Raw genomic sequence first — 16,190 nt, 5'->3', positions numbered from 1 at the left:
ATCTCTGCTCAAGCTGCTGCCCCCACGACCCGACCTCGGATAAGCGGAAGAGGATGGATGGATGGATGAAAAAAAGAGGAATAACCTTGGAGGTCAATCATCACCACGAAAACGGATAGTAGATATCATGTAATATATGTGTACCAAATTTCAGATCAACAGGTCAAACGGTTTGCGAGCTACAGGTGATTTGAAATCCTGGACAGACAAACAAACAGCCACAGTAGTGTATTATATATGAAGTTCCATCCATTTTCTAAACCTGTTTATCCTGACCAAGGTCGCAAGGAAACTGGTGCCCTGTGATGAGAGAGGCTAATGGTGTTGCGCATTTTAAATAAATAATCAGGATTTCCCGAGCATGCAGGTTCGAGGCGGGTTCAGGTGCACGTGGAAACATGCATACATCTCTCCGAGGTTGATTGGGGTGATTGGCTGATTGCATATTCATGTTCTAATAATGCGAACTGATAGGTCAAGTGCTTCATTCGGACCTCGCAGTAGGTGATTGCAGTATCTGCATCCGATTGGTGAATAAAAAGGAACCTGCATGGCGAGGTCAAGAGAAAAAAACAATGGAGCACAACAATGGAGAAAAACAACTACTTGAGCTCTAGCACCTACTCTTGCTGTCTGTGTTTGTCCTCATTTTGTCCGGCTCATCCTTGGTTTCGTTATCAATGGTTCCGGGTTCAAGCTGCCAAGGACCAAGAAGCCAACCTGGACCATCACAAGCCCATCCCAGCAATCATAGCACACAAGACAGTGTCATACACATGGAATTGGGAGACAGCTGAAAGGCCTTAAGAATAATACTACCACATCAGACCAGGGGCTGGCGAGCTGCACTAACTCTCTTTCTCAATCATCTGCAGACCATCTCGCCAGGTCCTGGGACCAGTGACATCACGTCTGGCACCGGCACCATGGATGACATTACTTCCGGTCTTGAAGACATCACTTTTGTTTCTGGTGCCAGGTGATGATGTCACTTCCGGTTCCAGTCCCGATGATGTCACTTCCTGTCTCGGGCTTTAAAGACTCCATCTTTTCATTTTACAATCAGTTCTGTTTTGGACTCAAACCTGTGAACATCACAACCAATTCAACCCATTTGCAGCCAAGGCACAATATACGAGTGGCTGCCCCAAACCTTTTAATCTCTGTGGTCTGCTTTTGTGACAACAGGAACAATCCCTAGACAGGACTTCAGTTCATCATAGGGTAACCACACACACAGACACATCACACACACTAGGACCAATTTAGCATTGCCTGACCTCTTAACCAGTATGTCTTTGAACTAAGCCCCAAAAGGTAACACACATGGACGTCAAACTGGGACTTCTTACTTTGAAGCAGCAGCTCTACCACCGTGCTACCCCTGTTAAATTATATATCTGGGGAAACAAAAGCATCATATTAGAGTTGGTTCCAGTTGTAAATTGGACTTAGTCTTTGACCCTTGTAATGTAATATAATATCTGGACATGTAAATATCCAATTTATGTGAAAAAATGTGAATTTCCCATTGGGATTAATAAAGTATCTATCTATCTATCTATCTATCTATCTATCTATCTATCTATCTATCTATCTATCTATCTATCTATCTATCTATCTATCTATCTATCTAAATACATAGAAGCCTTTAAAAAATATGACAAAGTGCCTTACTAAACTCTAGTGAAATTAATCTAACACTATAAGCCACATGGCAGCATGGTGGCACAGAGGTAGCACTGCTGCCTTGCAGTAATGAGACCAGCGTTCACACCTGGAGTCCTCTCTGCATGGAGTCTGTATGTACTCCCCGTTTCTATGTGTGTTTCCTCCACTTGTTCTATTCAAAGACATGCATGTTAGGTGAATTGGTGACATTTAATTATCCCTAGTGTGTGTGTGTTTGTGTGCGTGTGCTGTGAGTGTTTGCCCTGAGATGGACTGGTGCACTGTCCAAGGTTTGTTCCTGCCTTGTGCCCTGTACTATCTGGGATAGGCTCCAGCCCCTAAAAAATGATATATAAGCCAAAAGTGCAGCTACAAAATAATATTTATTTAACATGAGTGAGTTTACCAGCACTTTCACACTTCACTGTTAAATGAAAACACGTAACCTAAATTAATTAAATATACAAGAGTCCGTTTTAGTTGTCTAGAGACTTACAGTATCATACTGAATTCTCACCATGCTTAGTAAAGTCTTCATGAGAAAACAGAATAAATAACAAGCAAAATTTTTTCATGAGGAAATGTACGAGAAATTAGAAATATGAGCATCATGCCAGCAGTGTGATGACCACATTGTCATCCTGTCCCTGCCACAGCATCTCTCCATCAAATGCCACCATGCCATGCTTCCGGCACCTCAGCAGAATACCTACAACTTTATCAGAAATTGTTACATATCTGTCAAAGAGTCTCCCAAAAGTGACTCGGATATAGCCGTCCTTGCACTGGACCCCCACGTCCCTGATGATAAAACACAGCTCCTCCATTTCCTTGTGAATGTGCTTCTGAGCTCTCTTGGCTCTCTCTGCAGTTCTGGAGCCCTCCTTTGGTCGGCCATAGCCTACATCTCCTTTGACGAGACGGACGGCCATCGAGTGCTCGTAATCAAACTCATCACTGAACGGGTTGAGCTTCTGTTGCTCAATGTGCTCCTCTGACCACTTCTGCCAAGTCCTTCTCAAATCATTAATAGTGGCCACCAAGATCTGTTGGGAGACATTAAAAGATACAGGGAATTTACACAAGTGAGACAAATGAATGTATGACACCATAGGGTAGAATTTAAAAAGCAAATTCAGCTATAAAATCATAGGTGAGATTTTTCTTGTTTTGGTCATTGTGGACATTTATAGTCTGGGAGAGTATGTTGTGGTGGCTCTGAGGCTAGAGATCTGCACTGGCAATCGGAAGGTTGCCGGTTCGAATCCCGTCAATGCCATTAGGGACTCTGCTCTGTTGGGCCCTTAAGCAAGGCCCTTAACCTGCAATTGCTGAGCGCTTTGAGTAGTGAGAAAAGCGCTATATAAATGCAAAAAATTATTATTAAATTATTAAAATTATTATAGTGCTTGCCAATGCCTCACAGCACCAGGAGCCCGGGTTCAAATCTCTGCCTAATTACTGTCTCTATGGGGTTTGCTAAGTCTTCCTTTATTTGTGTGGGTTTTACTCCAGTTTTTTTCTCCATAATTTAATCTATGCTATTTAGAAGTGGAGTGGACTACCACCCAGGATACCCGTTGCCTTTAAAATTTGCTTTGCATGTTATTTTCCAGTTGCGATAAGCAAGACTCACGCCCTTTTGGGGTGGAAAGTAAAAAACATTGCTTCTTAAGGATTATTCCACAATATCATTGCACTGCCCGCACGTTCACACCACCATTTTCTACTCCATAATACTCTTTGGTATCACCATCAGCTCCTAGTTTTCCAAACTCCATGAGCTGATCACCATTTGCCACAAACCCAGGCCACTGGATATTTAGTAGCAGTGAATTGCTTGTGGGTATTCAGTCTCTAGTTGCAACCCCAACTCTTTCCATGCTGCATGACATAAAAACCCATTCCATGCTTTTGCACATTGAGAAAAATGCTGAAGAGGAGTTGAAAATAGATGTGCTGTACTGTATGTATGTAGTTCACTTGCAAAATGAACCTGTAAGTTTTGCGGTGTATTCAGTTTCACCCAAATTGTTTCACTCATTGCTACTGAGATGCAGGGAAAGGCTTCACCCTGCTCTGGCCCTGAACTGAATGATAAAGCTCTGTTGACAATATGTTAATATGTGAAATCTGTAAGTGCTAATGTGCACGATAAAGCGCACAAAGATTGGCCACCTCTCACTAGGATGACATATGACTTCATCCTTTCTTTCTTTTTCTAACTATTTTGGTATGTCATGAACTGTTATGTAGTGTTTTGGATGATGGACACAAACTCATAGGTGTACTAATACATTTCTTGCAGCCTTGACCAATTTCAGGTCAGACATTATAGTGCAGCATGTCACATGCAATGGTAAAATCCTTAGAGATGCTGAAGGATGCCTCGTTCAATCACAAGAAGTCATGGGTGCATGCCCACAGAGCCAGCAAAAGTGTTTTACCGAAAACTTCTCAGACTCCACAGAAAACAAGACGTTCCCCAGGGGCTCTCAATATCTGTCTAGTTTTGAAGAACCTTAGAACAATCTAAACGAGAACAGGCCATTCAGCCCAACAAACCTCGCTAGACCTATCCACTTAACTCTTCTAAAAAACCATCAAGTCTAGAGTCCCTAAAGTCTTACTGTCTATCACGCTTCTTGGTAGCTTATTCCAAATGCCTATGGTTCTCTGTATGAAGAAGAACTTCCTAATGTTTGTGCAGAATGTGCCCTTAACAAGTTTTCAACTGTACCCCTGTGTTTTTGATGACCTCATTTTAAACTAACAGTCTCAATCCACTGTACAGGGTGGTCCAGATCTAATTATGCAACTGTTCGACTGACAACCATCTCTCTGCCATTTTGGAATGCAGGGCAGGTTCTGCCATCTATCGGCAACAAAAATAATTTTAAGTGAAATCTCTATGTGCAGGGCAGGTGCTGTGAATTCTCTATATAATAAAATTAACAAGTTATAGCGTAATGAAAATTGCATAATTAGATCTGGACCAGCCTATACTAATTTCCTTTATAATTATAAACACTTGTGAGCTGCGGAGCTGATCACACCCCCAGAGAATACAGATGCCCCTGGGAAAACCCCTGAAAAACATTGACAGACTACCTTCACATTCCTCCTTACCCTTCTGGCCGGCTCTGTCGCGTAATATGCCTCTCGTGCGGTGCTCTGTCTTCTTAAAAAACCTGTACGGGCTTCTTTCAGTTTGTTAAATTGATTGTTTGCTTCTCCTTCTCTCTCTCAGACATTCTCTGCTCCTGGCGGAACTGTCATCTCTGATTTGTTATGGAGCACGTTTAAACTTTTGAAAAGAGACAAATGTTTGTTTGCAGTGCTTTAAATAAAGTTCCTTTTTTTTCTACAACCTCCTGTGTCTCTGTGCAAATCTGTGACCCAAGCGTGACACAGTTCAATCATGTCTCCTCTTAATCTTCTTTGGCTTAAACTGAAAAGGCTCAGCTCTTTTAATCCTTCCTCATAACTCATCCCCTGTAGCCCTGGTATCAGCCTAGTCACTCTTCTCTGTACTTTTTCTAGTGCTGCTATGTCCTTTTTGTAGCCTGGAGACCAAAACTGCACCCAGTACTCCAGATGAGGCCTCACCAGTGCATTATAAAGCCTGAGTAGAACCTCATTGGTCTTGTACTCCACACATCAGATTCACATTATGTTATCCCTCTTAATGGCTTCTGAACACTGCCTGGCAGACGATAGTGTTGAGTCCATTACAACTCCTAAATCCTTCTCTTAAGGCACGGGTGTCGAACTCCAGTCCTGGACAGCCACAGTGGCTGCAAGTTTTCATTGTAACCATTTTATTCATTAGTGGCCAGTTTTTGTTGCTATTTAACTTCTTTTGCCTTAATTAACTCGACTCAGTCCGCTTAGTTGTTTCTTTTTTTCCTTAATTAGTAGCCAAACAATAATGAGACCCAAAACAAGCCACCACATGACCAGCTCACCTGTGCCCATCACACAATATCTGAAAATAAAGAAAGGTGTTGGTCTCGATAAGGTTGATCTCTCAGGTGACCAAAACATTTTGACTTTGTTCTTAGAAAATACAGAAAAATAAACAGTTTTGCAAATGTCTGCGGTTGCAGAATGAGAGCAGCAACAGGTCACAGAATTAAATAACAGGTTAAATTAACAGCAACAATCAGCTTCTCATTAAAAGATTGGTTGGAGTTTGAAATCCCAATTTAGTTGGTCATCTGTTGGCTCGTTTCACATCTAATTTCTGTTTGGCTGTCATTTAATGAAGAAAGGAATACATTCAGAGGACTGAATCCTTAAAAAACAGGGTAATTAAAATGAAGGGAAAAGGAGTTAATTAGCAGTGAAAATTGGTCACTGATTAGGAAAAGGGTTAGAATGAAATCCTGCAGCCACTGTGGCCCTCCAGGTCTGGAGTTCGACACCCCTGTCTTAAGGTTTACTTTGAATTTTCAAACCTTCCATTGTGTACTCAAACCTAACATTTTCACTTCCCATATGTAATACTTTACATTTACTGACATTAAAGGTCATTCGCGATGATAAAAGGGCAGAGAATGAATGAAGCCAGGCAGATCTAGGCAGGGTGATAAAAGGCAGAGGCAGGAATAAAAAAGCAAGATGAAGGCTTTTTCATGCAGTTATGATAATGTGCCTGATCCAGACAATCGGTTCCATGAAAAGTAATGGACATTCCAATGCATCTGCAGCAGCAGACACACATACTGGAGACACATATACAGGTGAAAAGAGACTGTATTCAGACAGCTGCAGGAGTATAGTATTTCATACCCTGCAAATGGAAGGTTGTGCTTTAAAGGAAAATGGAGTCAGTCAGACTGGTTCATAGAAGAAGTCCATCCATCCATCCATTTTCCAACCCACTGAATCCGAACACAGGGTCACGGGGGTCTGCTGGAGCCAATCCCAGCCAACACAGGGCACAAGGCAGGGACCAATCCCGGGCAGGGTGCCAACCCACCGCAGTCATAGAAGAAGTCAAAAGGCAATATTTTTAAAAAGGGTGACTTATTTATTATCTTATTAATAGGATGTGGCAGAGTTTGAATCTAACCCTTACTATTGCTACTGGCTATACACACGTGTCTGTCTCCCTGAGTCTGCAATCTAGTACTGGCCAGGTCCTTTTCAGTTGAAAGCTGGTATACCTGGAGTATCTGGAACTGGGATTGCTATTTTCTGGTGATTCATTGGGATCCTGGGAAAAAGAGTTCAATATGAGAACTGCAGGAATCCATTCATTTTCTAAGCCCACTTAATCCAGGTTTACATTAGCATCGAATGCAAAGAAGAACAGAACCCTGAGGAGGGCACCAGAACATTGCTGAGCCTGCACATGCACTTTCACTCCCACCAGGCCACTCCTAGGATTATTAATCATCTTAACATACAGCTTCAAGTTCCTTGTGAAAAACCCAGACAGTCAGAGGGAGAGCAGGCCACATCTATACAGACAGTGGTTATCCTGGAATATGATCCCAGCTTCCTAGAATGAAATGTAGCAAAGCTAACTACAGCTTCCCCATTGTTAGTCCTACTTTCTCATATCGATCAAAAAGAATATGAAAAATAATTCATATACAAAGCCTTTTGTGCCTAAAGAACCATTTTGATTGTCAAAACCCAATGAGACACCCGTTTTCCAAATCTACTTATTCCAAATACCGTGTTTGCACAGATGATGCTGCAGCAAAACATCTTCCATCTAAGGTTGAGTCTATATGGCTAGTGCCTTAACTGGCATCAAATTCTAGCTCACCCACTCACAGCAGGTCTACAAATTGGATTTGTGAGCAGCGTAACTAGTAGAGGAAAGGAGGATTTTGTGTTGGCAGTAGTGGTGCCTTCTCTGCCTCATGACAGGCACACTGTTAACATTTGTCGTAATCCTGGCATACAGGCAGGTAAATGCAAACATTCAATGTTTTGGACTCATTTAATGGAGTCAAGATACCCCCTCTATTTCAATATGCATTGTTTTACATAATTTAAAAACCAAGTGTGAGCAAATGTGAGTGTGCCCTGTGAAGGGGTCGTCCAGGACTGTCCCACCTTGTGCTGCAGGATAGACTCCAGCTGCCCACAATCCCAGAATAGCAATAAGCAGGTTTAGAAAATGTATGGGTGGGTATTGTGTGGGTGTGTGGGCTCTGATGTGCAAGCAGCCTATTAATGTCATTTGCTATTTTGCCCCAAGATGGACTGCATCAATTTAAGTGCCAAGTGTTAAAATAGTCAAGTTTGGAAAATGAATTTCTTTCAAAATAACCTGACAATCACTTTGATTTATGTAACATTCACAGAGTGTGAAATGCTACTATTAAATAAAATATTGTCAAAACATGACTGCAGGTGGCACAGTGGGTTCAAATCCTTTGTCTAGTCATTGTCCGTGTGGGGTTTGCATGTTCTCCTTGTGCTCAAATGAGTTTTTCTACATGCCCAAAGACAGGCATGTTAGGTTTGTTGTCTATTCCAAGTTGGCTTTGTGATGGACAAATGTCATGCTGTTTCTTGCCTTCAGCCCAGTGCTCTCAGATTAGTCTTCAGGTCAGACCCTACATTGGATTATGTGTATCTGAAAATATTATGTTATGTCTGTGTGACTGTGTGTGCCTCATGTGTCCTCTGTCTGGACCCTCTGTGATTCAGTGCGCAGAGTGTACCTTTTGTTTGGGTCATATGTGAGTAAGTGTTTTGTTTTTTTATTTTTGTTTTGTTCTTTATTTCACCTTATACAATTTCTTGTATTAGGGATTTGTTAGTTTTCGCATACCCCTTGGGGTCAGAGCGCAGGGTCAGCCATTGTACAGTGCCCCTGGAGCAATTACAGGTTAAGGGTCTTGCTCAAGGGCCCAGCAGAGTAGGATCTCTTTTGGCAGTGACAGGGATTCGAACCAGCAACCTTCTGGATACCAGCACAGATCCTTAGCCTCAGAGCCAACACTCCGCCCAAGTGTTACTAATGCTTGTAGTGCCCCATCTTTATCTGAGCCATTATACAAATTAGTATGGCAGGACACTTGAGTCCTGCGCACCCAAGCCCTTTACGAGTTAGTGTGCCCAGTGCTTACCTACTTTGTAAGTTTGCCTAGTACTCAGGGTCTGTATGAGTGTGTGTGCCTCACATGTCCTCTGCCTGGACCTTGTGTGATTTAGTGTGCCCAGTGTACCTTTTGCTTGGGTTGCATGTGAATAACTGTTCGTAATGTTCTCAGCGCCCCCTTCTCTAGCTGAGCCATCATATCAATTGCTTACAGTGTTCCAGGAGGCCCATGTCCTGAGTGCCCAGGGACTTTAAAAGTTGGTGTGTCCTGTTCTTATTCAGTGAATGGGTACTGTTCTGAAAAAGTGTCAAATATGCCCATGCATGGTTTGAAAGAGCATCCTTTATTTTAGTGAATGTGTTCAGGGCCTGGGCCTGCCAGGAGAGACACTGAGGTTACACTCACTGGTAAGCTGGCACCCTGCTTAAGGTTGGTTCTAAGCTTTATACTCAAAAAAAGGAAATAAGGCAGCAGTTGTGTGTTGTCTGTCTGCAATGTCTTTTACTAGCATTACTTCTGCATGGCATGCTCACCTATTTCTTTACTTGCTTCTTTTCAAAATGTAAATAACTGCGTCTATGCTGACATTAATCTGGTAACAGTTTACGAGACACATTGTGTTAAAGCTGAATTTGCAGGAACTACTTTAGCAATAAGAATGAGCAGAGTGTGCTTATAAAGGACAGAAGATGAAGTCTGATGTTGACAGGGATTCTGTGTGTAATCAGTCCTGAGGCTTCTAGTTTGTCATTTTTGTAAGCACTGGGACAGGGAGTTACAATGAGTTCTTAATGAAGAGAATGAAGGGCAGCTTTATGGCTTAGACATCTCAAAATTTATGAGTAGTGTGGAGTGATCCAGCAGTCTTGTGGTTTTATCCCCTGGCTACTAATCCAAAGTTAGACTAACATCCTTTAAGGTGTGATGTGTTGACCTCTGCTGCTGTTCAGCCCTAAATGGCATATGGGTGTCCTCCAACTTTCTTATATCCCAACCATGCAGAAGTGAAGATAAAGCAGGAAATCATTCCTCACTTGGTCAAATAACAGCCAGTCTTAATGGCCTGGGATCGCACATCCCTGTCTGTGGCCAGCTTTGCACAATACATGAGCTCAACTGTGATGACAGATTAAAACACGACCACCCACTTAACCTCCCAGAGCGATGTGCCACTATGATACATTGTGGATGATTACTGACCTTGGGCCGTCTGTCTGTCTTTGTTTCCAGTTTGTTCTCTTCATCTGTTTCACTTTGGCTTGTGTCGTCCCCGAGGCCACTGTCCTCTGTGTCTAAGCTGCTGCTTCGTGAGTCCATCTTGGCCTTTACCTTTCCTTGTTCATGCTGACACCATGCTTTCACCGCACTTGCTGCCTGTCTTGAATGACATCTTCTCCTGGTTGGAGACATGTTGCTGATGCCCTCACCTTTGCTGCCCTCTTTAGAACTAACTTTGTTGCCAACATTGGCAATGAGGGCATTGACTCTGTCTTTTCCAGCTGAGATGACCTGTCTTCCACTTTTTCTCTCAATGCTTTGGTCCACTCTCCACTCTTTCTTAAAATCAGCATTACCATTTTCCTCTATAATGTCAGGATGCCAACCCTTTGGGCTGGTAAGCTGTTTTTGAGAATGTTCACTGGCCCACACCTGCCAGGTTTTTGACAACCCACTGACAAGGCCAGCACAACGGAGTTTCCGAACAGCTCTGCTCAGGGGCTGCTGCTCCATAGTCATGGTTTGATGATGAGAGCTGACTGCAGACCTTCCAGGCGTGCTAGGCCTTTAAATAGAGGGACACTAAGGTCATGTTGTCAAAAAAGTGGCGCCTGGCATTCCTGGAACTCATGTAGCACGCACTGGAATTTTCCTTCATGTGGAGGGGGTGGTGGTGGACGGGAGGATACACAGTTTTGAATTTTACAGCTGTGGAGGCCAAGTTTATGCTTTATTCCATTCCTGTCACATGCTTCACTGCCTGTATCTTCTCTGCTCACTTGCCGAAGGAGATGGGGGCTTCTTCTGACATCAATGCCTTACATAACTAGCTGAACAGATGAGCCTGATGAATATTCATGCCACCAAACTGGAGTGGAAACGGAGAGGAAAAATGACTCTTACTTGACTCCTGAACACGGTCATCAACAGAGCCGATCGTTCAGGGAGTCAAAAATATCCTGAATAAAAAGAAGCAACACTATATATAGCACTATATACAGATCTTAAAGCATTGGCCTGTCTGATTTTTAAAGTTTCTAATTCCTGTTTTTCCCTTTTTAGAACCAAAGAATTGTTCAGAACTCTTCACATCAAATGTAGATGTGCATTTCTAACGATTGATTTTCTTTCTCTACTATTTTGGAGATTTTCAACACCAATTCTAACCACACTCACACACACACACCCACAGCAGGCCAGAAACTGACCGTCTGTTTTCAGTCATCGACTCATTTTAAAATTTAGGTACCCCACCAGCATTAACCCCCTAACCCCCAAACACACACACACAATAATCTACACTGGGGAATTTTTTTATGAAAAAAATCAAATGCTTCTGAAAAAAATGTTTCTGTTGTAAATTGAAGACAGAAATATGGCAAAAGCAGGCATCCCGAATGGTCTTCTAAGCAGGATAGAACCTTCATAAACCTGCCCAGATAAAGCCCTCCCCATGTCTGCAAACCTCTACATTTTTAAGGCCAAAAAATGGGGTGCTAGCTTTAGAAGCACAAAATGTACTTTAAAAGTTCAAAATGCACAAAAAATACTCTTCAAGAGTGTGTGAATTTGTAGCAGTCACAAGCCGTTTAGATTTACACCGCCCTATTTTGGTGATTTGTTTAGAGCCCAGATCTGGCTCACACACACAGAGACACATAAAACAGTGGCACAATCAAATGATAATAAAGAATATATTATATGTGACAGCTGATGGGGGACGGGATAGTAGACTACCTGCTGCCGGTGCTGATCGACACATTTTACAAAACAAAAGACGCTGATGAGGAGGTGTGAGGGAATTTAAGGTGGGCTGGCATTACGGGTTTTTTCATAGGCTTCAGAGATTCTAGTGTTAAAATTGACACATTTCGAACATATGCATGCGGGTATCATTTTAGAGTATTTCAAGGGTGGTGTTTTCAGATATAATCCATCCATCCATTTTCCAACCTGCTGAATCCGAACCCAGGGTCACGGGGTTTCCGCTGGAGCCAATCCCAGCGCACAAGGCAGGAACCAATCCTGGGCAGGGTGCCAACCCACCGCAGGACACACGCCAAGCACACACTAGGGCCAATTTAGAATCACCAATCCACCTAACCTGCATGTCTTTGGACTGTGGGAGGAAACCCACGCAGACACGGGGAGAACATGCAAACTCCATGCAGGGTGGACCCGGGAAGCGAACCCGGGTCTCCTAACTGTGAGGCAGCAGCGCTACCACTGTGCCACCATGCCGCCCCTTCAGATATAATAATAATAAGAATAATAATAATAATAATAATAATAAGAAGAAGAAGAAGAAGAAGAAGAAGAAGAAGAAGAAGAAGAAGAAGAAGAAGAAGAAGAAGAAGAAGAAGAAGAAGAATACATTACTTATAGAGCACCTTTCCCATGCTCAAAGATATGATGTTATTTTTGATCCTTTACTAGGGATCGAGACATCTATGGACCTCTAGCAGTGACTGAGAATTAACAAATTTTTATTACAATCTATAATACACACATTTTAATATTTTAAACATACGACACAACTATTCTTGTTTATTATGTACTTCTACCTCATGAAGTAAATCATTACATTTCTTACAAAAACCCTGAATGATAGTGGTTTATGCTATTTCAGACTTTTCATAATCTCCATCGCATATTGCCAAGACATCCACTGAATCAATTCAATAATGAGAGTCTGCTGCCACTGTAGTTAAATATTTTATAACCAGAAACTCAAGATGCAGAAGCTACACTCCAGTGATGGTTTGTAGCTCTACCTTACCTTTACTTTGATTTGCTGCCCTTGAGGAGTGATGTTTCGTACCGGTGGCACCACTGCTTGTGTTCATATGGCTCAGGACTCAAGGCTTGTAGCATGCAGCGTGGCCATTGTTTAGGGGTGTTGCTTTGTTTGTAAAATGTATATTCTGATGCTGTACTGACTGACTGAATTAATATACAGTAAATTCCATCATAAACAAGGCAGCCGATATCAGGTGACTCACTCTCGTGTGTGGGTCACTGGATGTCAGAGCTTCGTATGGTAGCTCATGTGCCTCTTTCCCGCTGTCCCTCACATTCTCCACTCAGTGTTGGCCTTTTCATTTGTCACTCTAGTATGAACTGGTGGTTCTGTCAGCCAAGTGTTTGTTTGTGAATGATGGGGGATCAGCCCCCTTAATGAAATTCCATCTAGCATTCATTTTTAGCTTCTAGTATAACACAAATAGTGAAGAACAAAAGTGCCATTAGTTGCTCAAAAAGGCTAATGAGGAAATTGACCCTCGTCGCAGTTAACATTGAGCCATGCCACTGTCTTTCAGCTGTTCCAATTTTGTCTGCGGCTGCTAAGAATAGCGCTCTCTTTGTGTTATTTATTTCTCTTCTGATCACCATGCATCAGCAGCAGCACACTTGGGAACACCTGACTGCACTGGTGAGCTTATATAAAAGGCCCTCGCCTGCGATGAGACACGGATGGGGAGTAGGTGATGTCATCCTGGTAGCACTTCACACAATGCCAGGCCCGGGTGAGCTGGCTGCAGATGAATGGAGAGTGACTCACTCAGGCATGCGGGGCATTTATCTCCCATGTGGTCAAATCCTAGTGACAACGCAAGTGTCCAGATACCTACTGAATGATGTGGCACACTCCATGTGCTTTCAACACTAATACTATGTTTATTGGCTGGGTGGTTTGGTGGCTAAGATATATGTGGCATCTACAGAGGCACAAAACTGACAAAAATGTCCCCTAAAAGACAGTAGATCTTTTATCTTTAAAACATGTTGCAATTTCTTATCAGAGTTTTGTTGCCTGAATTGTTTTTAAACTTGCTTGTTTCTTCTCAAGATCAAAGGGTCTGGACTTAACCTTGACTGGGTGCCATACCATTACAGGGCATATACCCACATTGGGTCAATTCGGAGTTGCCAGGGAAATATTTAAGATGTGGCAGCATCCTGCGGGGAAAAAAGAAAACCCGTGGACATGGAAATCTACATTAGCTGTCTCATGGAGCTAAGAAACAGCAGCACAAAGCTCTTTGCCACTGTGCTGAACCATTTTTAGAAATAACATAACATAACATAAAATTCCCAGATCTGCTTAATCCAATTCAGAGTTGCAGAGGGCAGGAGCTCATCCCAGCAGGAATCCATGTCAGTGCCCACTCACAAACTCATACCCCTAGTTAACCTAACCTAACCTGCATGTCTCTAAAGAGGTGGCAAAAAAATCAGATCATCCAATGGAAGATCCATGGAGACAGAAAGAGAACGTACAAATCTCACACAGAAAATGACCGTGTGTGGGATGCTGGGTCCATGACGCAGCCTTCTTAGCACTGTGTTACCTTTTTTTTTTTAATTTTAGTTTTAAACATTCTGTCAGCAGAGTTCTGCCTTTTCATTTACATGGGAGTCTCAAGCACAGAAACACAAGTCCTCCAAAGGTACTCTGATTTTCTGAATTAGGTGCCCAGCCGGCTGGCATTCTGTTTCAAATCTTCAGCCACACTCCTCTGATCCAATCTGATGTCTTTATAAGGATCTGGCCATCTGAGGACACACACTGATGCAATAATGTAACATCAGCCCCTTCCAGTTCATTTTATTGCCGAACATCAGGTGTTCTTTACGACCAGTCTTTTGGGGTCATGCTATACCCTGCACGCCATGCCGCTTGTTAAACGCAAGGACAAGTCGACTGAAATTAGACACCAGGTTCATTCCCTGCTCCTTCAATCCCAAGCTGTGTTAGGAGTGCCCATAAACACTGAGGAAAGAATAATGTATAGAAAGCTGTAAGTGGATCCCCACCTTCACCCTCCCAACTCTTTGTAGTATTAGCCCCCCTCTTAGAATGCCAGGGTGATCACCCTGCTCCTTAACATGTGGGTTGTTTAACTGCTGATTTCTATCAGTTAGAATTCCCAGCTCTCATTCCTTGGCTACTTAGTATTTCATGGACAAGCAGATGGACTTCTAGAACAGCCATATTAAAAAATGGTGTGATAGGGAGAACCCACACTGGAAACATTTATGCCAGAAAAATGTACATCTTCTGCATAAATACACAATTGAGAATAGAAAGCAAATCTGTGCTAGCAGTCAGGACCTAGAGTTTTACTGTATATCTTCATCTCTATGGTGGAGCGCCCCACCACTTAGCCATGACTATTGTGGCCAGTAGGGTGAACTCTAGCTCCATAATCACCCGACACAGACAGACATAGACACAAGCCCAGCACAAACAAAGTCTTTATTGTGGGAAAGTTTTCTCCTAAGCATTTTCCACACCACAACCAAAGGATAGATAAAGCACAAAGCAGCCCACAACAACATTTTGTCTTCCTCTCTGTTTCTTGCACCTCCCAGCAAGCTTCATCCTCCTTCCACCCGACTCTGGCCCCTTTTGTTGAGGCAACCAGCTTCTTTTATGCAGCAAATCCCATAAGCGTGGTCTGGAAGCACTTCCGGGTGAGGTGGGAGCCAGAAAAAGTGGAACTCAGCAGTCACTAAAGCACCCCCCTGGCATCACCCTTGGAACCTAACAGGGCTGAGCCAACAAACTCCAATTCCCTCTTTGGCCTGTGGGAATTGGTGATGCCGTAGCCAACCATGGGGGCTGCCAGCTAGCGATCCAGGGGAGATAATGCCTTGTGCACGCACTCCCCCCCTAGTTGTTCCCTTATGAAGGCATCCCAGCCGTCTGTCACATTACATACTGTCAAAGTGTCACCTTTCCTCTCCCCCTGCATTACCCTTTTCCCTCAAGTTGACATTTTTCTTTGACTAGTTCACTTTTTGTCCCAAAACTTACTCTGATTCCAGACTTAATGAGTTGTGGTGTCACTTTCCACCATGCTACACAATAATATATAGTCTGACCCAATGAGACTTGGTCCAATCTAATTCAATTAGTGGCCACATACTGCCACCTATCAGACAGGAGGTCAACAACAACAACAACAACAACAACATTTATTTATATAGCACATTTTCATACAAAAAGTAGCTCAAAGTGCTTTACATAATGAAGAAAAGAAAAATAAAAGACAAAGTAAGAAATTAAAATAAGACAACATTAGTTAACATAGAAAAGGAGTAAGGTCTGATGGCCAGGGTGGACAGAAAAAAGCAAAAAAAACTCCAGAAGGCTGGAGAAAAAAATAAAATCTGTAGGGGTTCCAGGCCATGAGACCGCCCAGTCCCCCCTGGGCATTCTATCTA

At 42.7% G+C, this 16,190-nt stretch overlaps 1 protein-coding gene across 1 annotated transcript; it reads right to left on the bottom strand.

The window, feature by feature from the left end:
- Positions 1–2,037: 2,037 nt before the first annotated feature.
- abraa (actin binding Rho activating protein a) lies at positions 2,038–10,510 on the bottom strand. The gene is made up of 2 exons (XM_028810627.2): positions 9,942–10,510; positions 2,038–2,717 (listed from the first exon to the last, which is right to left on the bottom strand). Exons 1-2 carry the CDS (start codon positions 10,476–10,478, stop codon positions 2,280–2,282), a joined length of 975 nt encoding a protein of 324 aa, XP_028666460.1. The 5' UTR covers positions 10,479–10,510; the 3' UTR covers positions 2,038–2,279.
- Positions 10,511–16,190: the final 5,680 nt, after the last annotated feature.

The sequence above is a fragment of the Erpetoichthys calabaricus genome, chromosome 10 (genome assembly GCF_900747795.2).
Source record: "Erpetoichthys calabaricus chromosome 10, fErpCal1.3, whole genome shotgun sequence".
NCBI classification, from domain to species: Eukaryota; Metazoa; Chordata; class Cladistia; order Polypteriformes; family Polypteridae; genus Erpetoichthys; species Erpetoichthys calabaricus.
The sequence above is the reverse complement of the archived record's forward strand: the minus strand, read 5'-3'. Positions and strand labels throughout refer to the sequence as shown.

What these genes read in the sequence shown, in the direction of transcription:
- abraa (XM_028810627.2), bottom strand. Translation starts at nt 10,478, where the DNA reads ATGACTATGGAGCAGCAGCCCCTGAGCAGAGCTGTTCGGAAACTCCGT. An exon ending in AGACAGACAGACGGCCCAAG is followed by an intron (nt 2,718 to 9,941) that starts GTCAGTAATCAT and finishes GTCTCCCAACAG; the next exon opens with ATCTTGGTGGCCACTATTAA.